This window comes from Genypterus blacodes, unplaced genomic scaffold (assembly GCF_046128005.1).
Source record: "Genypterus blacodes isolate CSIRO-AG114 ecotype Tasmania unplaced genomic scaffold, CSIRO-AGI_Gbla_v1 ptg000044l_1, whole genome shotgun sequence".
NCBI classification, from domain to species: Eukaryota; Metazoa; Chordata; class Actinopteri; order Ophidiiformes; family Ophidiidae; genus Genypterus; species Genypterus blacodes.
Genome location: NW_027466857.1, coordinates 9176085 through 9202035, shown reverse-complemented (window position 1 = coordinate 9202035; position 25951 = coordinate 9176085). Strand labels below are relative to the sequence as shown.

Below are 25951 nucleotides of genomic sequence, written 5' to 3'. Positions count from 1 at the left end.
CTCACTCAGTGTCCTATACTGCCACACTTCATACTAAAGGTCTGCACTGTATACAAAGTGCTGTTTTCTACTATTATTACAGATAGTATGCAAAATATGAACATGCTACACTGATAATACAACGGCAAAATGAAAAAACGAATTAATTTTTCAACAGATTGAGTCATTTATATTTGATTTCATGTATTTCCTTGAGGCCATGAACTGCATACTCTACTTACATCAAATCAGTTGAGTCTACGTAATGACATCTATGAGTCTTTTTCATTTCCACTGTAAAGTCACTACACATCCCAAAACTGTTAAGTTAGCATACAGCATATATCTACCATTGTTACATATTCGGCAATATTTAACACCAAAGAATTACACATGGTGGTTCCAAAAAAAGATGAGTTGCACATCGCTTTTTAATAATATCTCTTTATTAAGCAACTTTATCATGAGGGGAATAAACTTTGCAAACAGGAGCCAAGTAAGATGATGTGTTGTATTGTACCATATTATAAGATAGTTGATAGATTTTGTGACTGTAAATGCCTGATTGTTAGGTAATTGTTTCTGTAAGTGTAAGTGTGAGTACTCATAAGTTATATGACCTGTTCTCTTCAGTGCACTATATGCACTTGAACAAGCATTTTCAAATGTATGCAAACTATTTGGAGTGAAAACCTCTGCAACCTCGACATTGGCTTTGAATATATGAAAATGATTTGCACTGAAGTGGAGGAGATGCAAATCTTACTTATTTATCCATCCACTCCAAAACATCTACAATTAGAAGCAACAAGCTTTCCAAAGTTCATAATTTGAACATGCAAAGTGTGCAGATCATCAGATGGAGTTGGACTCGCGTCTGTTTGTATTATGGAGCCTGCGGTTGGTGGTTGGTTCATTTCTGCTGAGTAGCAGAACAGCAAATATGGACCCAAACAGTTTCCCACAGAGTTATACACTGCAAACTAATGGAGGGGGAGAGGAGAAGGAGGGTGGAATAATGGGCGTTGTTTTTAGAGGGCAAAAATAAGAAAGTGAGGGATGATCATAACCATATGGACGCTGCTTTCTGCTGAGAGGGAAGGACTGGAGCGAGCGAGAGAAGAAGGGGAGTCAGGGACAGTGTCAAAAGAAAAAGCTTTGGTGGGTGGAGAAGAGGGAAGAGTAAAGTATAAAGAGGAAGAAACTGCAGGGGATAAAGACGGGAAAAGGAGGGAATGGAAAAGGGGCTCACCTGTGTGTGCAAAGCTGTGCTGAAAGAGAAAAGGCTGGGAGAGAAGGAGGGAGTAAAGAGAGGGAGAGAGGAAGCAATCCGCTGTTTTCGCACACTGGTGGTGAAGTTGAGCCTCTCGCAAGAATTCTCCTGGCTGTGTCCGCCATCTGGAATGTGGAGTCACTTCCTCTGTCTGCCCTGACGCTGTGTTGGGGTTGTCCTCTGCCTCTCCGAGTCCTCCCTCCCTCCGCTCTGACAGCACACCCAAGAGCCAGCGAGAGACCACGCCAGTGTGGAACGGGACATTTCTGACAGACACACACACACACACACACACACACACATTCCAGCCTGACAGCGAGGCCCCCCTGGAGTATCCCGGATCCATCCAGAGGAGACAACCTAAATGGAATCTTGGCCTGGAGAAGACAAAGAGAACTGCAGTCATCAGCTGAACCTTGTGTAGGGTGTTCCTGTGTCCTTATATGGCAACAGAGCTGGGAAATCATTTGAATTAGTCTGGTTTCTGTTGCATGCCTGTCTGGTTTTAGAGCTGACAGAGGTTCCATCTGGTGTACGTGCGTGTGTGTGTCTCCACTGTGTGTGTGTGTGTGGGCACTGTGTGTGGGGCTTCATTTTTTTGTTTTGCCATTCTTGGTTCTTGTTTCCTGTTGTTTGCATGTGGGGTTTTTGTTTTGTACAGGAGGAGGGCCCGTGTTTGTGGTTAAGCTACAGGCATCGTCCTTGCCTCAGGGAGAGCTGCTTCATTCAGACTCTGCTGCACTTCTCTCCCTCTCTCTCTCTCTCTCTCTCTCTCTCTCTCTCGCTGTCTGTCTGTTTGTGTTTTTTGGACGTTACTATCTGCAATTTAGACTGGAAACGTTAGTTGGATGTTCCCTCTTTCCTTTTCCAGTGCAAGAGGATGTGTGACCCACAAGGGACCGGCAGGGACGCAGGAAGTGCCACAGCTCCACAAGGTGTTGGATTGTCTCTCTTGGATTGTCTCTTTCTCTGAGACTTTCATGACGAAGAAAAGGATCATGGGGAAGTTCTAAGCACACGAGTTGCTGCCAACTCAAGCGACAGACTGGCAGTTTGATGTCCTCTGAGCAAGTCTGACACGGCTCTGTGAGATTCCTTACCTAATGTGGGTTATTTGTACAAACATACCCTCTCTTAATGTTGGTTACCATGGCTACGGCAGCATGGTATCATCGTGACATCAGCCGTGTCCACGCAGAGGATTTGCTGGCACGGGCAGGCAGGGATGGCAGCTACCTAGTGAGAGACAGTGAGTCTGTGCCAGGAGCCTTCGCCTTGTGCCTGCTGTGAGTAGAACACACACACACTCACACACACAAACACACACACACATTCACCTGCTTGGAGGACAGGCAATATGTCACAGCTAGCACTTCCAAAGGTTATTGACGTCATTATTTTAATATTATTACTCTTTTAATATTGTGTTTGTGAGCTGTAACTATACCTAAAAAAATGTATTTGATCTATTAATATCATTATTAGTATTATCATATAGTCTGCTACACATCTTTATAAATTATTTGATAACCAATCGATTTAGAACAGTGCTTCTCAGGTTGTACCAGAGTTAAACAAAACCTAATTAAGAGCTCTTGCGAAATATGGATTTGTGCAGAGTGTCTCCATCTGCGAATGGATTCTGCAGTGTCCCTGTCATATCCATTAGATTCTCAAAGCTCTGCCAGCAGGCAGCATTCGACCTGCTGAAGAGCTACGTCAGTGTTTGGCCAGCTTCACACACACACACATTCTGCGGCGTGATCGGACTGTCCCGTTCCTCTCAGCCCGTCCTCATCCAGCTCAAACCTCCCTGTTTACCCAGTTCCCCGCTTTCTTTCCTGGGGCCCCTTGAAGAGGGCAGGAGCTGCGGCGACCACACCGCTCTGAGTGCTCATCAGCTCGAACCAGACACATTCCTGAGAGCGAAGGCCGGGCCCCGAACGCAGCTCTCCCCTTTCCCTTTCGTTCCTCTCCCGGTGTCTCATTCCCTCCTTTCATTTCTTAAATTCCTGGCACACGTTTCACTTGCATTCCGTCATTCTCCTGTTTTTGTCCTCCCTGGCTCGTGTGATTGCAAGCTAACGATAAAAAAAAAGCTCTATTTATGTCATCTACAAGCCACAGTTGGCGATCTGTGAAGTAAGAGGCTCCTTGTTCAGAAAGTTACAGTGTCTTTAACTATAGCGAGACATCTGGTCCTTATTTCGACACTAAACTGAGGAATATTTCCCTCTGAACGTTGTGTTTGCTCACAGGCATGTTGTAATGTGCCATGCCAGGAATAATGGCTTCTCTCGCTTCTTTCAAAGGTTCCAGCGTCATGTTCACACTTATCGTATTCTCCCTGACGCAGATGGCCTCCTGGCAGTTCAGGTGAGTGATCCATCGACACAACGCAACATTGTATCCGTCTGTGTGAACAATAAGGTAGCAGAGGGAGAGAAAGACAAAAGACAAAGAGAGCCTTGGTACAAATTATACAACCACACACATCAAACAAAGCTTTGTTTTGGCCCGTTTTAAAAAAGAACAAGTACATGTTTGTGTTTTCCCCTCCGTCGCTGCTGCAGTAGCCTCGTTGTCTGAATGGCATTTCTGCCATGTGGCTGCGTGCTTGCTGCATGATCTCAGCTGCACAGAGGAGAAACTTGTGCTTGTGTCTCAGAGATTCCTACTCTGCCCACACACTCCGAGTCGCTGACCAATGGGCGTGCGTATTTGTTGTGTGTGAATGCACTGGGGTGTTTGTATTGTACATAATGGGTCCACAGTGACAATGTGCGTGTGCGTTTATGTGTGCGTGTGTGTGTGTGTGTGACTGTGTGTGTTTTTGATGCTGTGACCAGGGGGGCCACTGAGTCAGCAAATTGCTTAATCATTACAGATGAATGCAAACACAAAACATACACACACATCAGAGAGAGAGAGAGAGAGAGAGAGAGAGAGAGAGAGAGAGAGAGAGAGAGAGAGAGAGAGAGAGAGAGAGAGACTAATACATTTTGTGAAAGGACAAACCACAAGTCATCTGTGGCATTTTGTTAACTGGGTCCATATATTATAAGTCCACTGACAGGAGTTTAATGGTGATGGCCTGCCAGTCGTTTTCAGGCCTTTGACTCCTCTGTGTTTAGACGCAGGCTCCTCAAACTCTTGTGCTATTTTCGTTTGTTGTTCCGCTGCCATCAGTATAAGCCTCCAATAAGCGTTTTTCCCTCACTGGATTTGCTCCAGTTAACTCACAAAGAAGTCGCATGCTCGCCGTTCTGTTTTTCCAAGAGGGCCACGGAGATATTTTTGGGGTTGATTTTCTCTCTTGCTGTCTTTTACTCCTTTTCATTTCTCTTTAATTGCTTTTCAAGAGATCCTTGTGGTATTATATATATACCCATTTGGAGAGTTCCTGGCAAAACGGGCGGATGACTCGAGCCAAAGAATGGTTTCTCTCACAGCACAATCAAAACAAAAAAATGTCTAAAAGAGGACACGGGAAAGGAGCTTTCTTTGTGTTGTGGCCTTATGTGTAATTGTGTTGATTTTGTGCTTGTAAGCAATGGTGCTGTGACTCTTTGCACAGCACCTGCGCACAACGTGAGATCTTAATTCATCTTAATGTGGAGTCTGCTGCCCTCCAAGCTGTGGATGTTTTTATGGAAAGTTTGACAGCAGCCTTGCTTGTGGCTCAAAGGTGTTAATGTTTGCGTGTAAAAACTTCCTTGCCATTCTTTCTGGGCTTTTCCGACAGGCTGTGCGATGGTACGTTAGAGCTCATATGACAACAGACAACTGGTGTATCCAGGAAGTAACTGTCAGTGATTTCACCTTCTATGAGCTGGTGCTGGGCAGATCTTTCTCACAATACCTCCTTTTATCACAGTCGATCAGCTGCTTGCTCCTTTTTGGTTCATGCAAAGAAGTACTAATGCTTATTTCCACCAAGCAATATCAGGTGTTTGGAGTAGGAAACACATTCAATAATATTAATGCATCAGAAGAAAAGTATGTAGGAAAGTGGAAAATATAAGGCAGGTAAATCGATCATAAGTCTCCCAAGGGTGTTTTGAAAGGACATCATCAAAGTCTGTGTGGATGATTAAAGACTTTGTGAAGCAAAAAGCCACAAATCTTAGTGAGAAACCACTGAAAACAGACATGTGACGAGTCTCTTAATATAGAAATATTTCTTCCTTAAGAGAGGATAAAACATTTCTGAATGAAACCCCTTTGAACTGGGAATATTTTTTCGGAATTGTTTTGATGCCATTCGTCACATGGTTACTTAGTAGTAAGTACTTTGACCTGGTTTAAGATGTAAGAGTTATATATTCATCATGTAAGAAGACACAGAAGTGACGAGAGAGAGAGAGAGAGAGAGAGAGAGAGAGAATTTGGGTCAAAACTGGAAATGAAAGTGGAGCTGCCCTCTTTTTAAGTACAACCTTTGAAATTTTAAAACTCTATACACATTTGTGAGTGCAGAAAAAAATATATTTGAGTTAAAGTATTAACAGTATGAGCTTCTTTAAATGTAAATCCTATAAGACACTAGCAGGCTTGTGTGTGTGTGTGTGCCTCTGTGTATTTACAGTTTCTGTGGCCTTTCCAGTTTGTTTCAAGTAACCACAAACCTTAGGCATAGCTGGTATGATTTAAACTGTACAGTACATACATACATACTGTTCTTTGGTTTATGTGTGCGTGTGTGTGTGTGTGTGTGTCTCACAGACAACACAGGGGGTGCAGGTTAACTGTTTCCGCACACTGGAGGACCTGGTGTTGGGGTATAAGCATCCTCACAAAGGCCTGGTCACTCCTCTGCTCTACCCTGTCCCCCGAGACACAGACTCTGGTGATGAGAGCTCAGGTGGGCTCAATAGACGGCATGACAGCAAATCACCAACATGTTAAATACACACATGGTATCATGACTTTTATAATGCATGCACAATGAATCATTTATTAAGGGTTCCAGGTCCTCTTATAAGGGCTGTAGCAGCATTTTCTAAGGGTTGATTCTGTTGTTTTGTATGGATGGACAGATGAAGAGAAGCCGCCCACAGTTCCAGCCTCCATCAGTGCAGCGCTGCTCACAGGGCCGCCAGCACCTCCGCCCCCTCATGCCCTTTTCCTCAATAAGTTGCAGGAGCTGAACACATCCAGGTACAACCACCAGATGAAACACAACTTCAGATCTATAAACTGATTTCAGGGATGACTCGTGCAATGCATCTAACACCATTTTCTCCCACACTATTCATGTATTTCACTTCTCCATACACATCGATCTTGATTATTTGAATAAACACCTGTGGGAGGTCAAGCATGTTGTTTACTTCTTTGGTTGTTTTGTGGTCTATCAGCACTGCCTGGTGTGTGTGACTGGTTCCCACAGTGTTATTCCACCAGACCTAACTCACAATGTACATTTCTGAATGTAAACCTCTTTCATGCTGCTTTGTGTTGACAGTATGGCAGGTGAGGTCGTCGCCCTCCTTAATGACTACTTGTTCAGCGAGCTGCCTCTGGACATTGATAGTGTGCACAAAGGGGCGACGACTATGTGCCACCTCCAGAGAACCCTGGGCACCGCCTGCCAGGGTCTAAACAGGTTTGCATCATTCTAATATTCATATGCAGTAAATATTGGGATACATGGGTAAAAACAATTCTATGATGTAAGATCATTAAAGCAAGTTTTATGTTTTGATCCGATGTGCAGTGAGATTGATCTGACCCTCTCAAGTCTGGAAACCCTGGCAAAAGTCTTCGATCATCCTAGCTGCCCTTTGACCCACACCAAAGCACAGGTACAAATTGCGCAATATTCTTATTATAGGATCATAAAAAATTGTAGATTGAAGGTGACCTGGTTTTGTCCTGGATACAAGCTTGAATGTGAAACTGATCAACAGCTGTATACATGAAGTGGTTGCATGCGTCTTTGCAGGGTCCAGAGATGGAGCTGGACACTCTGCTGTGTAAGATCTCAGCCTTGGTCAGCCTCCTCTCTTCTCTGGAGAAAAAGGTGTGTGTACTGTTGAGCATAAGGAAAGATACACACTGAAGGGTATTTGTGACTATTGAAATATTCATAGTATCTGAAAAGAATCTGACATGTTTTGTTCTTTGTTTCTATGTATCGGCAATAAATAATGTAAGATCACTATTGAAAGCTTTTTAAAACTGTGTGTTCTCTACCCGTGTAGGTACTGAAAGCACTACAAGATGCGGTAACCAATCACAACTTAGCAGTGCAGCCTCCCCCTCCCCCTCCTGAACCCACACCCACCATTTCAACGTCCATTAAGACCCATGAGAGACAACTGCCAGTCCACTCCTTTCAGGTAAGCCAGGGGGGAAGTGAAGCTACATAATTCTGTAAATACCCTTGTTACATTTGACCTACAAACACTGGTCTGAAACATTGTGCTGCGCCCCAGATACCCCTTCCACCCAAGAACACAAGACCTGATTGACAAAACAGGAAGTGATAAATGTAAATTTAAATGGTATCTTTTGGCTCAAAGGTTTTTCCCCAAAACAGATTCCATCAGTAGGAGGCGCTACAGAGATGTTTTTTCTAGAGTACTCATTCTTTAAATTCTTATCAAGATTTAAATAAGATTTCCGGATGTTTTTAAGAGGTTCCATACAGTAGCTTTATACTTGTTTCCTCCCATGTGGCCAGGTGAAGATGGTGCGCTACGGCAGACAGACGGTTTCCGTGGATGTGGACACAGGTGTGCTGCTCTTTGACAGGAAGGCGGGTTCCTTTGGTATAGAAACAGTCTCACACGACCGAAGTAAGGAAATATTTGTGCGCTTTTCTATCTCAAAATGTATCTACTACTCACAGATGTATAATTTGACCATTGGCGTGTGTCCTTCAGTCCTTCAGCTTGTGAAGTTCCAGAGCAGTCCAGCCAAGGTACGCATGGTGGTTGACAGCCACTACAACACCCCTCGAGAGCTGACATTTGAGAGTGCACGGGTAAGACACAGTAAGTGTTATGATTAAGAGGAAATACTGTTTTATTATCCATATTTCACTGAGTGTCTGTTATTCCTTCGCAGAAACGGGATGCATTCTGCCAGCTGCTCCAGCTCATGAAAACCAGGCACTCTCAGCTGACCGAGCCTGATGTCGTCTCAGTGTTTGTGGGCACCTGGAATATGGGTAAAGAGCTAAAAGTGTCGATGATCGTCGTCTCTGTCATTCCACAGAAAGACCCACTGGAGTTGTGAGTCAGAGGGAGGATGTTTTTTTGTTGATTTATTGTTTTGTTTTCATTGCACAGGCGGCTCCCCTCCTCCTCGCAGCCTGCAGTCGTGGGTGACCTGCTGTGGTTTGGGACACACCCCTGATGAGTCCACGGCTCTCCTGCCACATGACGTCTACGCCCTAGGGACCCAAGAAAACCCTCAGGGGGAGAGGGAGTGGACAGAGCATATCAAGGCAACCCTTCGCAGCTACACACACATCGACTTCAAACAAGTAATCCTCCTTTTTATTCAACTCTCCTTACATCCTTACATCCAAACAGGGTGCATCATTTTATAAAGCCACCATAATTACCATAATTACATAAATCACAAATTAATATAAATTTGTCAGAATAGATGATTTAATTGATCTTACAATCTTGTGATGTTTGTGGCAGAATAATTCAGCATTTAACCACATCTTTGCTTATTTTAAAGAAAATGGAAACTTGTATTGTTGGTTTGTTAACAGACATGTTACCACTTGTGGATTCTTGTGAAAGAAAATCCAACACATTTAATTTCATTGAAGCAATGATGAGGAGAAAAATCATATGCTTTAAAGCTAATCATGTGACTTTTGGTTTCATTTGAACACAAAATGTTAAAAATACACACTATAATTTGTGTAATATCTTTGTGGGGTTTTCATTATTTAATCGCAGCACACAATAAAATATGCTGTATTCAGTTTCAATATTCAACGTTGCATTTGCCAGAGATCACAATTTCCTGAAGACTTTTTTTTTTTTACATTGTGCACATTAATGCACGCATCACATTGCGGTATAATTTGTAATGTTTGCGATCCAGCATATTTTCATTTAGTTTAGTTTCATGTGATAGGAAATATGTCCATATTGTTGTTCATTAAACGGCTGCCATCTTTTGTAATGTGGCGTGTTGTCCTGCAGGTGGCGGTGCAATCACTCTGGAATATGAGACTGGCCGTGTTTGTGAAGCCTGAGCACGAGAGCCGCATCAGCCATGTGAGCACAGCCAGCGTGAAGACGGGACTGGGGAACACGCTGGGTATGATCTCAACACTCACTAGCTCACTCACACACGAACACACGCACACCCACACACATTACATTACATTACATTACATTACGAGCATTTGGCAGACGCTTTTATCCAAAGCGACTTACATTACATTACCACCCTACGCAGAAGGGGGAGCAATTGAGGGTTCGGTGCCTTGCTCAGGGGCACCTTGGCAGGGACTCGAACCGGCGACCCTCCATTTCCCAAGCGGAAGCTCTACCCACTGAGCTACTGCCTCACACAAAGTGAACAGTGTTGGGCTTACAGCCAAAAACACCTCTACATGATTAACAGGAACAAAATGTGTTTCATCAACCTGGAGCTTTGAGTTTTTCCTGTTATTTCAGGAAACAAGGGCGCTGTTGGGATCTCCTTCATTTTTAGCGGAACATCATTTGGGTTTGTGAACTGCCACCTGACCTCTGGGAGTGAGAAAGTACTCAGGTACCTTGTATGTCTGTGTGAGAGTGTGTGTGTGTTCCCTTTTAATTTCTATGGTACAATAAAGGAGACTAATTCTGCCTTGTATTGTGTCATTATAAGGAGGAACCAGAATTTCGTTGACATCCTCAGACTGCTCTCTCTGGGTGACAAACACCTGGGAGCCTTTGACATCAGCCTGCGCTTCGCCCACCTCTTCTGGTGTGGAGACCTCAATTACAGACTGGACTTGGACGCACAGGTCGCTCTGACAGTTCTCAGCCGTTCTTCCACTGAACGCAGATTTTCCCCCTCGTTCTCTCGTTCTATCACATTCACACACGCAGCATAACATGTCCCTCTGTTCTCCTCGTCTCCAGGAGATTTTGAAACATGTGTCCAAGAGGGAGTTTGAGGAGCTCATGTGTGCAGACCAGCTGACCCGTGAGAGACTCAGGAGGAAGGCCTTTCTCAATTTCAGTAGGTTTCGCTCTGCGATTGGCCTTACAAACATTATATTAAACATGATTACATCCATCCGAAACATATTGAAGTTCATACTAAAAGTCTCTTTTCTTTCCTCCTCATATCTTCCCCTTGTTCATGTTCTGCTTGTCGTTGTTAAGAGGAGGAAAAGATCGCGTTTCCACCCACATATCGGTATGAGCGCGGCTCTAGAGACTGCTACCTGTGGCAGAAGTACAAGACTTCAGGGGTGAGTCACGTTATGTAGAAGTCTCATCTCATTCTACCTCATCCTCTAATCATTCCTCTCAATGATATTTTCACTCTGATGAGCAAAAGGAGTTTACATTACCTTGCATGCATCCTGAATGTGTAGATTTGCCTCAGCTGCCACAGCTTGAGGTATTTTTATGTGTAACCTAATCCTATTTAAGAGGTCTGTAGGGATTGGTGACTGTGACTGCAGCTGCCATGACGACTAAAAATAGGGGGCTAAGAATGGACCCGTACTCTAAAAGGGGCCAACAAGACCTAAAGCACTGCCGATTCATTTACTTATATACGTTTATACAGTATCTGCCTCATCTCATGCTAGTTTTACTCATTAAAACATCACCTTGATTCATGATGTATTTTCGTCTCTATAGGTACGAGTCAACGTTCCATCTTGGTGTGATAGGATTCTGTGGAAGTCCTATCCAGAGACGCACATCGTCTGCACCTCATATGGTAAAAATCTGGAGATTGTAACCAAAATAAAGTACTAAACAAACTAGAAAAGATGACGGTAGTGGATTTACTAGATTTGAGTAATATGTGAGTAATGCACTGAGTTGTTAATGATGCCTTTCTCGGCCGGCTTCCTCAGAAGTGACGCAGCTGCTTTACGCCTGAACCGGAGAAGACCCAGCCTGAGAATTGGATGCAGTATTTCCAGATTAGACATTTTTGTGGTCACTTCTCCATTGTTCTCGTGTAAAAATGCGACAAAACTTTTTAACGATTTATGGTCAAGAACTGCATCCTGGTCTGTGGTCCATAAAGAAAGAGAGTCATTTCCTCTCATTCAGCCTCAGCCTCTGTTTCTAACCTCAGCATACTATCAAAGCAGAACAAACTACTATGGCACAGAAACTTTGAGGCCACTATTTTCCCTCTTAAATTATGTTTGACATCTTGTTACAGCCTAGGATCCTTGGACAGAAGTCTACACTGCACTACTACACATGCAGTTGTAAGCATATTGTGACAATGACTGAGGCTCGTCTTTCTCCAGGTTGCACAGATGACATCTTCACCAGTGATCACTCGCCTGTTTTCGCAACATTCCAAGTGGGAGTGACATCAAAGCTCACCTCCAAAACAGGTGCGGTCATTGTCGTGCCTACACACGTATTCAAATGCAACTGAATCCCTCGATTGTGTGACCGACGTAATCCTGCTCTTCCAAACAGATTCCAGCATTGAGAGGGCCTGGGTAGAGCTCGAGGGCGTTGAGGCCATTGTGAAGACGGCGAGCAAAGCAAAGTTCTTTATTGAGTTTCATTCGCCTTGCTTAGAAGGTACGAGTTAGACCTAAGGCAGCCGTGTGTTTTCTCTGAACAATCTCAAAGTGCGGTGACAAAAACTTTGACTTTGCTTGCAGAGACGCGTCGCTCAAGCGAGAACGACTCGCAGAGCTGTGACATCCCTGGATTTCTTAAACTGGGCTGGTCCTCCAAACACCTGCCAAAGGTCTGAGGTTCAGGTTATTATAAACACACAAAGTCTACATAGTTCAAGCCGATCTGTGTTCTAACCTATTTGTGTGTGTTTGTGTGTCAGCTTCTTCCAGTTGTGTCTGACATGGAGTATCTCCAAGATCAACACCTGCTGTTGTCTGTCAAGTCATGTGACGGGTTTGAGTCATACGGTGAGTCACAGCACAGAACTAATGATCCCATTCATAACTTCCCTCTATGTTGGACACCCTCCAGTTCAGTGACCTTCAGGGGACAGCGCAGCACTAAAAATCTACTTCCTTGTATTTGGGTTACAGCGATCCAACAATCAATTATTCACTTTAGACCAAAATAATCAAAAGTCACCTCAGATCTGTGTTCCAGGTGAATGCTGTGTGGCTCTATGCTCACTCGGTGGTGTGTCGGAGCAGTTTGAGACGTTCCTGTGTCACCGGGGTGAGGAGATGGGCTCCATACGGGGCCGCATCAAAGTCCACGTGCCCGCAGACAGGCAAAGAACCCGGCAGAAGATCTATGGTGGGTCTTCTGGGGCTCTAACATTCCTGACCTCTATCCTTGCTTGCACTATCACTTCCCACTAAACTTTCATCTCCACTGTCACTGCATTCTTTGACTCTTCTTGGCTTCCTCTATTTGGTTCCTCAACGATCCCTGGCTTGGCTTTTCTTTCGCTGGTATCTATCGACCGCTTCCTCTTTTGGCTCCTGATTGACTGACCATGACCAGATGCATCCTGAGCCACTGACACAGGACAGATGGGTATTTTTACCTCCAGGTCAGGTCCCGCAGCAACACACACAGACACTACCACCATCCTATGACCCAACCATTTCCCTAAATGCACCACACACAGACTTTGAGGAAGTATTGCTGAGTCTGAAATGCTTTTTATGCAAAATTTCATGTCTTTTTTTCAGAGTGGTTCTGTTTTGAGAAAGATGACAAGGTTCCAGGAAGGAGACACGTGTCTCCTGGATCCACACGGGTTGCAATAAACAGGTGACTTTCTCTGAGCTTACTCCTATTAAATTAAATGACATTAATTTCTCTACACGGGAAATTGAGCTTGACTATATTCAAGATGTGTGTGTTTATTGCAGGCCATCAGCAGTTCCTCCCAAACTAACCACGAGTAGCTACACCAATCCTGCCTACTTCATCTTTGAAGGTGTGTCTGTGGCACGCAGGGTGGAGGAGACCCCACCACAGCGAAGGGACCCTCCGGTGATCTGGTCAGGAAATGATGCCTTGCAGCTGCCAAAAGTGTCCGGAGGGCAGGGCTTTGACAGGAGACCCTCCCGCAGCAGGTCAGACTTTGCAGAGATTGAGATTCCGGCCATGCTTCCAACCTACAGTGAGCTTCAAACACCCCAAACCAACTCCTCCTATCAACTTTTCCCAGCCAAAATCCAGCCACCTCCAATACCTTCGGTCCCAAGTAACACCATCTCACAATACCAGGAACAAACTGTGCAACCCAGAGACAAATACCTCTGCAAAAAGACCGTTCAGGACCACATACTGCCAGAGAAGAACCTTAGGAACATGTATATGAACCACTCAGCAATCATCAGGGAAAAGGCCAGAAGGGATCAACCTCAACTTTACCCAGAGAGGACCAGTCCTACCCAGGCACCCAAAGTCCCATCGTTTTTACCTTACGCCCCCCTGCGTCCACCACACTGCCAGGCCGCTGCTCCTTGGTTACCGGAGCAACACCACCCTGCAGGGGACAATTCCCTTACAGCTCTGCAGATGGCCAAGTCGCTCAGCGAGGTAGACTTTTTTCCCGCAGAGCAGAGAGCCCCATTCATACTCAACCAGAGGGCGGGCTACAGAAATGGCCCCACCATGTACGGAGAAAGGGGCTACAGTTGGGAGAAAGAGGTAGGATGATGACCGCAGGATGAAGATCAGATGAAGTCTATGAAAGAGAAACACCAGTTAACAATGTATACTTTATTTCATGGCAGGTGTCCATCCTCCAGGGTGCACCAGAGACGGTACAGGAGCTGCTCACCACTCTGGGTCTGCAGAAGTACACCCTGGCTCTAAGCCTCAGCGGCTGGGATGATCTGGATTATTTTTGGTAAAATTACTTTGATGACCTATACTACTCAGTTTTACATGGAACTAGAGGCCAATATAGGAACTGCATGCTAAAGACACTTAAGGATCTCATATTGTACCCCTTCAACACAAGCTTCAACAAGTAATAGAATGAATCGGAAATATTGACAACTTATATGGCACAAAAAGATTTAGGTCCATAGTTTTTTTATAAGTCATAGTGAGATTGATGCTTAAGGTTTTTAGGAGTGAACTACAATAAACAAATCTTTGTATCTCATATTAAGATCCTGCAGATAGTTATAGTTATAGTAATCAGAGGGAGCTGGATGCTAAATGTGGCATTTCACTGATGTAATAAACGGTTATCTTAATGTATTGCTCATTTGTATGCCTAAGAGAAAAGAACAGAACATGAAATTGAGTAACATGAAATCACGTGTAATTATACCTAGTTATACCTCTTATGAGCCCTTGTGTTGTGGTGTCATAAGCCTTTCTTTCTATATTAAAATGACTGTGAGTGATGATTCTCTCTCTTATCACCATGTCTGTTTCCTCAGTGGTATCACAGAGGAGGATCTCCATGCTGCAGGAGTGACGAACCCATCACACCGGCGCAGGATTCTAGACAACTTACCCAGGAACTGGAACTGACAAACATGGACATACACACACACAGTATCAACTCACTGCTCACAGTCGAATCAATCTTCTCACTCTGAACTGCACAAACTGTTGGGAGCAGATTAATGGGATATCAGTTACATCCGTTGGACTGTACAACACCCCCGCCTATTAGTCATTTACTTGATCGATACTGTAACAATAGTTAGTCTGTATAAACACAACAGAGACAGAAGGGAGAAAGGAGAACTCCCTCGTCTGCTCACCTGTCCGTCCTAATGTATGATGAGAGCCAGTGTGAGTTATGAATGGAAAACGATGTTTATCTCCACTTACTGTCACATATACAAATACTGGTTTTGTTTTGAATGACTTTTAAAATGACTTTAAAAAATGCAGTCTTTCATTTTTTCAGTGTTCACCCCCCGAGGCTGATGTTTACCTGTCACATTCATTCCATCTACTGTGTGCTTTCCTTTACTCTGCTGTTATTGAGCCTGGATCTGAGCTTGTAAAAGCCTTCAATTAAACCTATGGAGCATAAAATCCATAGCTGTACACGTATACTGGACATAAAGATGGAATAACAGCACCTGGCATTTGTCGTTGTGTTTACTGACTGATAATATCACTGATAATGTCTTGTCGCTTAATCAGTACCTGGTTTCCACTGTGCAGGTTTCTCTTCATCGCATCTTCATCTTCATCTTCATCATGCTGCTGTGCTCTGCAGTAGTTTAAATACCTGGAATATGTCCAGCCAAGCATTCTAGTGTTTGTGTTTGATCAGGATAAATAGTAAAATACTTTTCGGCTTTTAACAACTTAATTCAAGTAATTACAATTTACCAGTTTTCATGAATGCAACATGGCTGTAACTCCACAGACAAACATGGGACAGTTGTATTTGTCAGCTCAGGTAAATGATATAGCTAAGTAAAGTAGAGTGTGAATTTGATCCTAAAATAACTGTTTCATGTATTTGGTGTGTGTGTGTGTGTGTTTTAGCGTTTGTGCTCTGTAGCTTTTAGACCGGGTAGTTACTTATTAAAGCATGAACCAACACATCACTTGTGTCAGTGACCACAAAGACAAACAGACCGTCATAACAGGCCAGTCTGATGATGTCATCTCCTCAAAGGATGCTGGGATATTTGTTGGGAACATGAAAATCAAATCATTCGTTATTCATAATTGAATAACAAATTACCAAAATCAATCAAGCATTTTTAACTACAAGGTCAGATTTGGGGGACGAGTTTCATTAATAAAAAGAAAAACAATTAAGTTTACTTTCTACATTCACTTAGTCTATATTTTCTGATAAAAGCAGCATTGTCAGTATGTATAGTCGTTTTCCATATGTGGGCTTAAACACCCTGCACTCTGAATGGCTCTCAGATGAGGAACATGCTGTGGGCCCACTCACATTCCAGACATCTGAACCATCACCACAGTTAACCCCCTCACACAGAAACACAGAGACACACACCGTGACCACCGGGCTGACCAGCTCACACAGAAACTCACACCACAGCCATCAAGTCATCCCATATACATACACACTACACACCACTGCACCTTCACCGGGAAGGTTGACGGGTGAGTGTCCATGTGTTAGGGGGAGTCCATTAAAGGACATAACAGGAGCGTGAAGGCAAATCATGTGTATAATCTGGTTTAGTTTACATGGAATACCTGATGTGTGTGTGAATATGAGCGAGTGATTGAATCCCTGCGATTCCAATAAAGTCTGAACTAGATGTAATGATACCTATTGCTTGTTTGGTTCTTTGTTGAAGCGTGACTGACCTCGCATATGTAGTAAAGCGTGTTGACAGAATTTGCTGACCGTAACACACTTTTACAGTGTCTACTGTGTTGCCAGGTACTGTAGATCACACTTAAGATAATTTTAGTAACTTATTAAACAACCCTCACAATACGTCTTATTTACTGCATTGTCTCTGTCAGCAGTAATGCTCATCCCAACTACTTTTATCCTTTTATGATCCACACTTTATCACAAGAGTCATGTGACCTTAAGAAGAGACTGAGCTTGCATAGATTACTGCTACAGTTGCTATGTTGCATAAGAGCAGCCTGTACAGCTGTGCAAATATTCTAATATTAAGGTAGTACTGTACACATTTATTGACCACACTAGGATGAGTCGGTGTGTGTGTGTGTGTGTGTGTGTGTGTGTGTGTGTGTGTGTGTGTGTGTGTGTGTGTGTGTGCGTGCGTGCGTGCGTGTGTGTGTGAGGGTGGGGGGGCTTATCTTAGAGTCACCACTTCTGCACACTGGGTCACCCTGAGGTGGTGCAGAGATGCACTTTACACACAGAAAGGCATGAACATGTTCCATTAGGAGGCAGCCACATCCTGTTTGAATACAGGCTGCAAATCAAACGATTCATGGCTCATTTCTCTGCTTTTGACACAAGCGATCATCTTATTTACTCACTATAACATAATCATACACTCATCTTAATCCAGAATAGTAACATTAAAAAATACCAATTTTCTTTCTTTGTAGACCAAAAGTGAAATTCAAGTCAAGTTCACATTGCGGACAAGTACATACATGCAAGAAGACCCCAGCATGTTGTTGCCATTAAACCTTCATTTGATTTACCAACATATTTTATATTGCATTTTTACTGCAGATTGCAATACTCTTGCTCTTCACCTCCTCCTCTTTGTTATGTATTCTATCGAAGAGACTGGTGTCCATGGGTTTATACACTTGTCATATTTGACTTTTTTTGTTTATGACCCTTGCTGGTGAGAGAAATTTGTACGTTGAAAATGTGTGTGACAGTGTGATAAAAGATTGGGCAACGGTATTAGTGGAAGTGCCAGTGTGTGTGTGTGTAGGCAGGCTGTATGGGGCCTGAGGACACCCCTCCCTCCCTCCCTCCCTCCCTTTCCCCTCACCTCCCCTCCCTCCTCCCCTGCGTTCCTCTCCCTAAACCCTGGCAACTCTCTGTGCCTCCACACACTCTGAGAAACACTATTGAGTCCATGTGAATCAGGTTTTGTGAAGGTTTTGGACTTCTTTGGGCTCTTTGGGCTCAATGTTGTTGAAGGACTGGATATCAGCGCGGTGCGGATTTTGTCCTCAACCCCTGTTGTGACAACTTATTTCACCTTTATTGGGCACTTTTTTGCACTTTCGTCCACTCAGCACTTGCACTTCTCATTTACACTCCTACACACTCTTGCGCTGGTTTGGTGTCTTTGCCGCGGTGTGACACACAATCACAACCTCCATGTGCGGATCTCATTCGGACTGCGGAGGGACGGACATGACTGGACCGACACCGGAGCCTGGATCCCGGTTTGTATCTGGATCAAAACACGACCTGGAGCTGGAGAAAGAATAAGTGGACTGGAAACAAAAACCAGCTCGGGATCTTTTTAAGGTAAGTCGACCATCGCGTTTTGATTTGATTTGATTTTCTGTTCCAGAGAAATGTCACTGGGAATGTTTTTTTCCTTTCAGAGCAAAACATGTGCAAATGATCTTTAGTGATGGATCCGTTCCAACATGCCCGAAAGTTAAAGGAATCCTGACACGTGTGTATCGTAATGGAACACAACCTGTTTGTTTCTGTGTAAATGGGCAATGAGCGCATGCGTAACTACTGACATTTATACTGCCCTAATGTTTGTATCCCTATTAAGAAAATAACTAAGTGCGTTTCTATGACAACATACCTCTGTGACAACTCAAAATTAGTTTTAAATTGGGCCATGTAGTCATCAAAACACCAGCGCTGGACCTGTTTTCCAGGTTTGGCTGGGAGCCTATTAAATGTGGAGTGCATGATCTCTCTGTGTTTGCACAGTGTTTTGTTTGTTTGAAGGACAGCCCTGTGATTGGCTTCAGCTCTCTGCAAACCTGCACAGGATAAGCAGGAGCAGAGATGATGGATGATGGATGCACTCATACGTTTAAACTCTTAAGTGAAACTAACGCCTGTAATATCTAAACTTCACTACCTCTGTTTCTGTTGTCATTTAAGGTGTTTTGCTCCACTGAGAGGACAGATGATGGAGATGCTCATCAATGGATCCGCTGCGTCCCCCTCCAACGTCAAATCCACCTGCCGCTTTGACGAAGAGTTCAAATACATCCTGCTCCCTGTGTCCTACAGTCTGGTGTTTGTCTTCGGCCTGCTGCTGAACGCTACGGCTCTCTGGATGTTCCTGACGAAGATGCGTCCGTGGAACACCAGCACGGTCTACATGTTCCACCTGTCCCTGTCCGACTTCCTCTACGTCCTCTCCCTGCCCACGCTCATTTACTACTACGCCAACCGCAGCCACTGGCCCTTCGGCTTGGCCGCTTGTAAAATAGCTCGTTTCCTCTTCTACACCAACCTCTACTGCAGCATCCTCTTCCTCACCTGCATCAGCGTGCACCGCTACGTCGGCATCTGCCACCCCATTAAAGCTATGACCTCAGTGAAGCCCCGCCACGCTCACCTGGTGTGCGGCCTGGTGTGGGGACTGGTGACGCTGTGCCTGGTGCCTAACCTGATCTTCGTCACCACCTCTCAGAGGGACAATGACACGCTCTGCCATGACACCACCAGCCAGGAGGCCTTTGAGGAGTACGTGGACTACAGCTCGGTTGTCATGGTGCTGCTGTTTGTCATCCCTTTCATGGTCATCGTGGTGTGTTACTGCCTGATGGCGCGGACCCTGTGTCGGCCCAGGCGCGGGTTATCTTCCAGCCGGCAGGGCGCTGCGCGTCAGAAGTCCATCAAGCTCATCATCGTGGTGCTGGTGGTGTTCGCTGTGTGCTTCGTTCCTTTTCACATCACACGAACCCTCTACTACACCTCACGAGTTTTAGATCTGAGTTGCGAATTCCTGAACATTGTCAACTTCACTTACAAGATCACCAGACCACTGGCAAGCGTGAACAGTTGCATTGATCCGATTCTCTATTTCCTGGCTGGGGATCACTACCGCTCCAGGTTTTTGGCCGCTCTGACTGGGAAGAGACAGACGGCGAGCAGCCAAATCCCTGACCCTGTACCAACACGGCCTAACAATATCCCTGATATTGCTCTGGTCTAAAAATGCACAGACTTTAAATCAGGAGAAGAGGTGGAGAGGTAAAGAAGGAACCACTGATTTGATCTTGTTTTGTTTTGTTTAATTTCTCAGGGGTGCAGAGTTTGTAGGACCAAGTTCAAAGGCTTTTCACCAGATGAGCAAAGCCGTCGGACTGTATTTAGCCTGTGGCCTCCTACCACAAAGGTCTGACGCAAAGCTATTCATACAGAATACTTCTACTGCTGCATATATAGTATCTGTAGTCACACCTTCACTGGAGGCAGATGGACCCTCTGTAGAGCAAAAGCCTAACATTCATCTAATGTAGGAAGATTCCTCAGTGAGAACGACTTCGACTCAGGTGGCCTAATTTAGTCACAGATGGTTCAGTGACTTGTTGTTCAGATAAGGAGGCCCCTAATGTACTGAACTATACCTTTAAGTGAGCATCCAACCATAGATAAATCTCTGGCACTTGTCTTAGGAAACTATGAGGCAGTACTTCATATATCCTATCAACAGTATGAGCATTGGTGAGCCCGAAAGTGCAGCAACAGCCCGTGAAGCTCCTGATCCCAGCTGTTTTTGCTGTTTTGCTTGACTCTGAGGAAAACAGAGGGGCCGATCCGGACGAGCAAACCAGACGAGACATACAGTATATTCAAACCACCCACGTGTCATTAGAAGGAGAGAGAGGAGGGATTTTCCTAGACTGACAAACTCTGGGATACATGAATTCAATTCAAATGCTTCTTTCTGACATCAGTGTTGAAGTACTCTTAATGTTTTCAGGAGATGAGTTATGTTGGAAACTTTGGCTTAATCCTATAGATCACATGTTGCCGTTACCATAGGAGTCTGTGCTGGCACAGATGTTCACAGTAGGTAACAGATGTTGGCAGCTTTCATATGTTGAATGCTTGTTACACGTTCCAAGTTAGAATTCCTCCTGCAATTTCAGTTTCTGACTGGATTATTCTAGAAGTGTTTTTACTGTCTGCATACATTATGTTTTATCCAAAATGTATTACTTACATTTCAATCAGATCATTTTGTTAGTTATTTTATATCAAAACTGGTTACTCCATTAGTAAAGTTTTAATGACAATATTTCGACATCCCATTGCGACTGTTACTGGCAGATGAGATGCAAAGTGATGTATGATTGTGAGAGAGACATGTGAATGTTTCCTCTGCATGCTCCAGTACTCCATTTAACTGATTAATAACTGAACTCAAGCTTTTGTGATCTGAATGAGTCACCATAAAGGTCATTAGTAATCTTGTTGGGACTTGTTTGTGTGATGTTTGTACACATATGCAAGCAATGCGAGAAAAAGAATGTGTTTGTTTGGATCTTGCAGGTTGATCAAATCATCTGTTCCATATAAATATACTTTTGCATATCATAACTCCAGGCATATACTGTATATTCTAAACATAACTGTCTACATTAAACGTTCATGCTGTTACAAACAACCTCTGAATCCTTTCATGTACTTTGTGTATGTAGAATCGTAGGGATGTGTGATGCGTTTAAGAGTCCATACAGAACAGAATGTTTGCTAATGAAGCCATGAAAGGATTTAGCCAATTAAAAAACAATTAAACAATAACCTAAAGGGCTATAAAAACCAAACACGTGATTGTAACGCCATAATGCCATAAAATCCTTATTGAGCTGTGGGCTGATGGCGTCAGTGGATGTGAAGGGTTCTTATCTTATTTTTCTATTTGTAAAGGAAACATATTTTAATGCTGGACATTTACTGTCTGTATATTACAAGCAGTCAACATAATCATTTTATATTTATAGGCCAGGCACCTGTTTGATTTTCTAAAGCGTTCGCCCTCAGGCAACTGAGGAGGAAGATGCCAAACAGGAAGTGAGGCCTTATCTCAAGAGTGGTTGGGTGTGTTGAAATGAAACTTGGTACATGTGTTTAGGATCATGTCCTGAAATAATAAGGAAACTGCTCGGAACTCTTCAACTGCTGCTCTTTTCTTTTTCCGATTCCTTGGAACATCCTGAAGTCAGCACATGCGCTGTTGTGAGGCAGGTCATGTTGATGTCAAATTCTCATGGTCATATTATTTAGTTTGTTGTTTTTAATTTGATTGAATTTTTTTTCCCACTTATCCTCACACACACATTGTCCAATCATCACTAAATTCTGATAAAAAATAGCTTGTGTGTATGGAGAATCTGTGCTATGTAACATTTTGACTAAATCAGCATTTAGAAAGTAAAATGACATATTAACTTTAGGGTGTTTGTAGTTAAATATGAGTATGATTTAAGAGAGTCAAGTCAATCACAGATGTATTGACATTAAACTGAAGTCTTCATGAATTTGATCAGTTCTAGTAATTGTTTTTTGACGAGAATTAAGAAAATCTGAACAAAAAGTCAATGATCAATTGCAGTCAGTGAGAAAGAGAAACACAACCTTTTTGTGTTGCAGCGCCACCCAGTGGCTGGTGCTGATAAGAGGTTTGTGAGTCAGAGGACGACAGCAAAACACATCTAACTGCCTGAATGTTATCGAGGTGAAACAATGAATCCATTTATTGAGGCTCAGATCATTGGGATGAGGATGTGTTAAGATTTATCACGGAAAATTCAAAACCTTGTGAAGAAATTTGATTTGAACTTGAACGGACCCTCACACATGCAAGGACAAAACACAAGCAACTAGAAATAAAAACAATGCTCAGGTAGCCAAGGTGGATTCAATTAAAAGTAATCTCTACAAACTCTTAAGGGAGCTGCGAGCAACACAGAGGGTCAACAGGTGGCGCCCTCACATGACAGCCCCCTCACATCATCAGCCACTAAATGCACCATCACTTTTTCAACAACGTCACCTAAAATTGTAACTTTCTTGGCCAGAAAAAATACCGGATAAGTAAAAACTTGCTAATGTGGTGTGGAGACGCCTTGAATCCTAGCAGATCTTAGGGGCATAAATTGTCTGTTGCTGGGCTCACAAGCTCACTTTCAACAATTCCATCAAGTTAAACAAAGCGAACAGGTAACCCAGAGGAAAACAGGACGCCATGGCTCATCATAGAAACACATTCATCGCCGTCATACAGGGCAATATCCCCGGACAGAGTTGATCTCAATGCGGGCGTGTGAGCGTCTGCACCCGCGCCGCTCAGCTCAGCTCAGATCCACCTGCAGCAGAAGCGACGACTGGCCGACGACTGCAGGTTCGGTGAGGAAGAGGAAGCTCAGACACACCATAGGAGACGGCTGACCAGCAGCCTCATGGAGGGAGCGAGACGGGGGCTTCTGTCTGCCCCCCCCCAGCAGCCAGGACAGAGCTGGATGCTGGTGAGCGTCATCAGCGAACTTTGTCGTCATAGTAATTAATAGTAAAAGTAATAATCTAAAGAACAATTGAAATATACAAAAATCAAGTAACAAGTGTCAGGCTTAAAGGCTATGAAGTCCGTAGTTACAAACCACAAATAGCCAAGCAGCCACTTTGAACTCATTGTGAGTCTTGCTTAGACAGGAAAAGTTTACTCTGACTACTTAGTTTGTTATTCTTTTAAATATTATATCATGGGTTATCAGGTTTATAGGATAGGTATCAGTTGCTTTCTGTTGTGTTACTCAGAATGATTTACCAATTGCTCTCTCTCTTTCTCTCCTCCCTCCCCAGCAGGAACCAGAGAAGCCTTCTCACAAGAAGCTGCTCCCTTTCCTGACAATGAAGTTGGAGTCCTGCACCTTGACGTCCCACACATCTCAGGCGCCAACTTCCAAGATGAATCCAGTGGCTGTGCCCAGCAGATTCAGTAAAGCGTGGGCCGACTACGATGAGGATGACGAGCGTGAGTTCTGGGCCGAGGATCCATTGACCCTGTTCGACGATGAGCCACTGCAGGCATCTGCTCAGCCTCCTGCAGGATCCAAGGAGCAAAAAGTCCAGACCTGTCAGGTGAGTGTTGAAGCTAATCGCTCACTTTCTGATCTATCTAACAAACTGTCTGACTGTTTTACTGAACGGTTATCTATTTCTCTCTCGTTTGATTTTTGATTTGCAAGTCCAATTTCAATTGCATGCGATTGGCTATGAATTGCATGCAACATGATGATAAATGAAATATCTTATCTTATCTTATCTTATCTTATCTTATCTTGATCAGCCCCAGTCAAACAACAACCACCAAGCTGAGAGGTCTGGTAGCTGCAACACCATGTGGGCTCCTCCAGGAAAACTCCAGGATTCTCTTCCTGGAATGTTCAGGCCTTCCTGTCCCCTCCTGCAGGTAGCAGTCAGCAGAGTGAGGAGGCAGGAGACACAGGAGAGAGTCTGCACCAGGATACCAGGCAGACGGGAGCTTTCGGGTTTGTACTATTTGACTGACAACATGTCAGTGAGGCTCCTCTGTTTATTATTTCTGTTTTACCTGTGTGTGCATATCTATTACTGTGCAGATATAAGATGTTGCTAAAGTGGTCTTGATATTATTTTCTATTATTAGGCAAGCTGCTCATACTGTGCACACAGTATAGTCAGCTGAATTTAGTAAATTGCTCATTTTTTAATTATTAGATGCACATTCATTGTATGTCTGTCTATCTCTCCCCATCAAAATGGAACATTGTGCAGAGAGGTCAGCATGCCCCCCCACCACCCGACAGACACCACAGGCTAATGTCTATGATGAGATGGAGTCTGTTTGCAAACAGACCCAGAGGCTACTCAGAGACTACCAGGCTGAAAAGCCTGAGACAAACCTGAGAAAACCTAGACAAAGGAGGAAGAGGAAGAAGAGGAACACCAGCCACACTTTCAGCTGTCACCTGGCTGAGGAGCTGGATCCGTTTGGTTATGGACAGACTGCAGACAATACCTATGATGTGGACTACACAGGGCAAATGACCGCTGGGCAGAGGCAGAATGTACGTATGCAACGTCTGCTGGTGCAGGTTGCAGGAAACATCAGGACTGTCCAGCAGGTCACCAAGCAGCCTGCTGTATGCCGTGAAGCTGAAACTGCAGTGAGGAACCGCCAAGAGAGACCTGCAGCAAGGAGCCGCAACACACAGCGAGCTGCTGCAGAGGGTCACCAACGAGAGGATGACCAACCTGGAAGGTTCAGGCCTTGGGAGAGAGCCTGCACCAGGCAGACTGCTGCAGCCGGCCACAGAGCCGAGCAGAGCTGGGAGCCACGGCACCCTGGAAGACCATGATGACACAACAGCAGCCAAACATACAGAGCTTTCTCTTTCTTTCTGTCAATAAAATATTCATTCACTTTTAAAATTGCTAATTGTGGTTTGACTTTATGACATAGAAAACTTATTCTGGAGGAGAATCTCACAAGCAAGAAGTGTTTTTGTTTTTTCCACTCATTCTCCCGAATATATTGGGAATCCAGGGAGCATGAGGGGAGCATGGGCGCTACAAACCAAAACAAATACACAAGGTTGAGCTGAAATACAATTTAGATTTTGAATAAGAACGAAGCTTTTATCAATGTAATGAAAATAATCTGATTATGATAATGATAATGATATCTATAACAAATTCTGGAAACTCATTTGTGAAAACAATTTACACTGTAATATCTATATTTTCAGTAAAGATCCTGTGGATAGTTTGTGGATATTAATAATCATTTAAAATGTGTTAAAATGATGATATCATTGTTATCATGCAGAAGATAAATAATGTGACAAAATGGAAAAAATGGCACTTTAATGTTACAATACATTGAAATTATGTTTCCACAGCAAGAATCTCATTGAATAAATGAAGATCTGATAAGCAAGGGCAAGGATTTGTGTTCGCTGATTGCTCTTGTTTCTCTTCAAGAGTGAGCTGTGACTCACTCATGGGACATTGATAGATGTTAAACGGGTTTCCAAGAAAAATATTTTCTATTTATAGACAATGTTTCAATCATATAGCTTCTCTGTGATCTAAGAGCAAATTCATCAGTAAAATACATTTGCACGGTTGTGGAATCTG

General features: G+C 43.7%; 2 protein-coding genes across 3 annotated transcripts; both read left to right on the top strand.

Annotated features, from left to right (window-relative positions):
- The first annotated feature begins 986 nt into the window (after nucleotides 1–986).
- Nucleotides 987–15478, top strand: inppl1b (inositol polyphosphate phosphatase-like 1b). 2 transcript variants are annotated; one of them, XM_076149111.1, is made up of 28 exons: nucleotides 987–1672; nucleotides 2124–2538; nucleotides 3565–3628; nucleotides 5978–6116; nucleotides 6292–6412; nucleotides 6720–6860; nucleotides 6972–7059; nucleotides 7200–7277; nucleotides 7459–7596; nucleotides 7941–8055; nucleotides 8143–8243; nucleotides 8327–8429; nucleotides 8551–8747; nucleotides 9430–9547; nucleotides 9910–10006; nucleotides 10106–10244; nucleotides 10363–10462; nucleotides 10609–10697; nucleotides 11095–11176; nucleotides 11724–11813; nucleotides 11902–12009; nucleotides 12093–12181; nucleotides 12272–12359; nucleotides 12553–12705; nucleotides 13107–13188; nucleotides 13290–14076; nucleotides 14163–14278; nucleotides 14823–15478. In XM_076149111.1, the coding sequence occupies exons 2-28, from the start codon at nucleotides 2390–2392 to the stop codon at nucleotides 14914–14916; spliced, it is 3666 nt and encodes a 1221-aa protein (XP_076005226.1). In that variant the 5' UTR covers nucleotides 987–1672; nucleotides 2124–2389; the 3' UTR covers nucleotides 14917–15478. The 2 variants fall into 2 exon arrangements, with proteins under 2 accessions (XP_076005226.1, XP_076005227.1); XM_076149112.1 differs by lacking the exons at nucleotides 987–1672; nucleotides 2124–2538; nucleotides 3565–3628 and having other exon boundaries at nucleotides 5979–6171.
- Nucleotides 15479–17873: 2395 nt separating this feature from the next.
- LOC142999365 (P2Y purinoceptor 4) lies at nucleotides 17874–21425 on the top strand. The gene is made up of 2 exons (XM_076148864.1): nucleotides 17874–18313; nucleotides 18917–21425. Exon 2 carries the CDS (start codon nucleotides 18942–18944, stop codon nucleotides 19977–19979), a length of 1038 nt encoding a protein of 345 aa, XP_076004979.1. The 5' UTR covers nucleotides 17874–18313; nucleotides 18917–18941; the 3' UTR covers nucleotides 19980–21425.
- Nucleotides 21426–25951: the final 4526 nt, after the last annotated feature.

Coding starts and splice junctions, on each gene's coding strand:
- inppl1b (XM_076149111.1), top strand. CDS start 2,390: ATGTTGGTTACCATGGCTACGGCAGCATGGTATCATCGTGACATCAGC. Junction 6,413..6,719: donor CAGGAGCTGAACACATCCAG/GTACAACCACCA, acceptor TTGTGTTGACAG/TATGGCAGGTGAGGTCGTCG. Junction 9,548..9,909: donor GGGACTGGGGAACACGCTGG/GTATGATCTCAA, acceptor CTGTTATTTCAG/GAAACAAGGGCGCTGTTGGG.
- LOC142999365 (XM_076148864.1), top strand. CDS start 18,942: ATGATGGAGATGCTCATCAATGGATCCGCTGCGTCCCCCTCCAACGTC.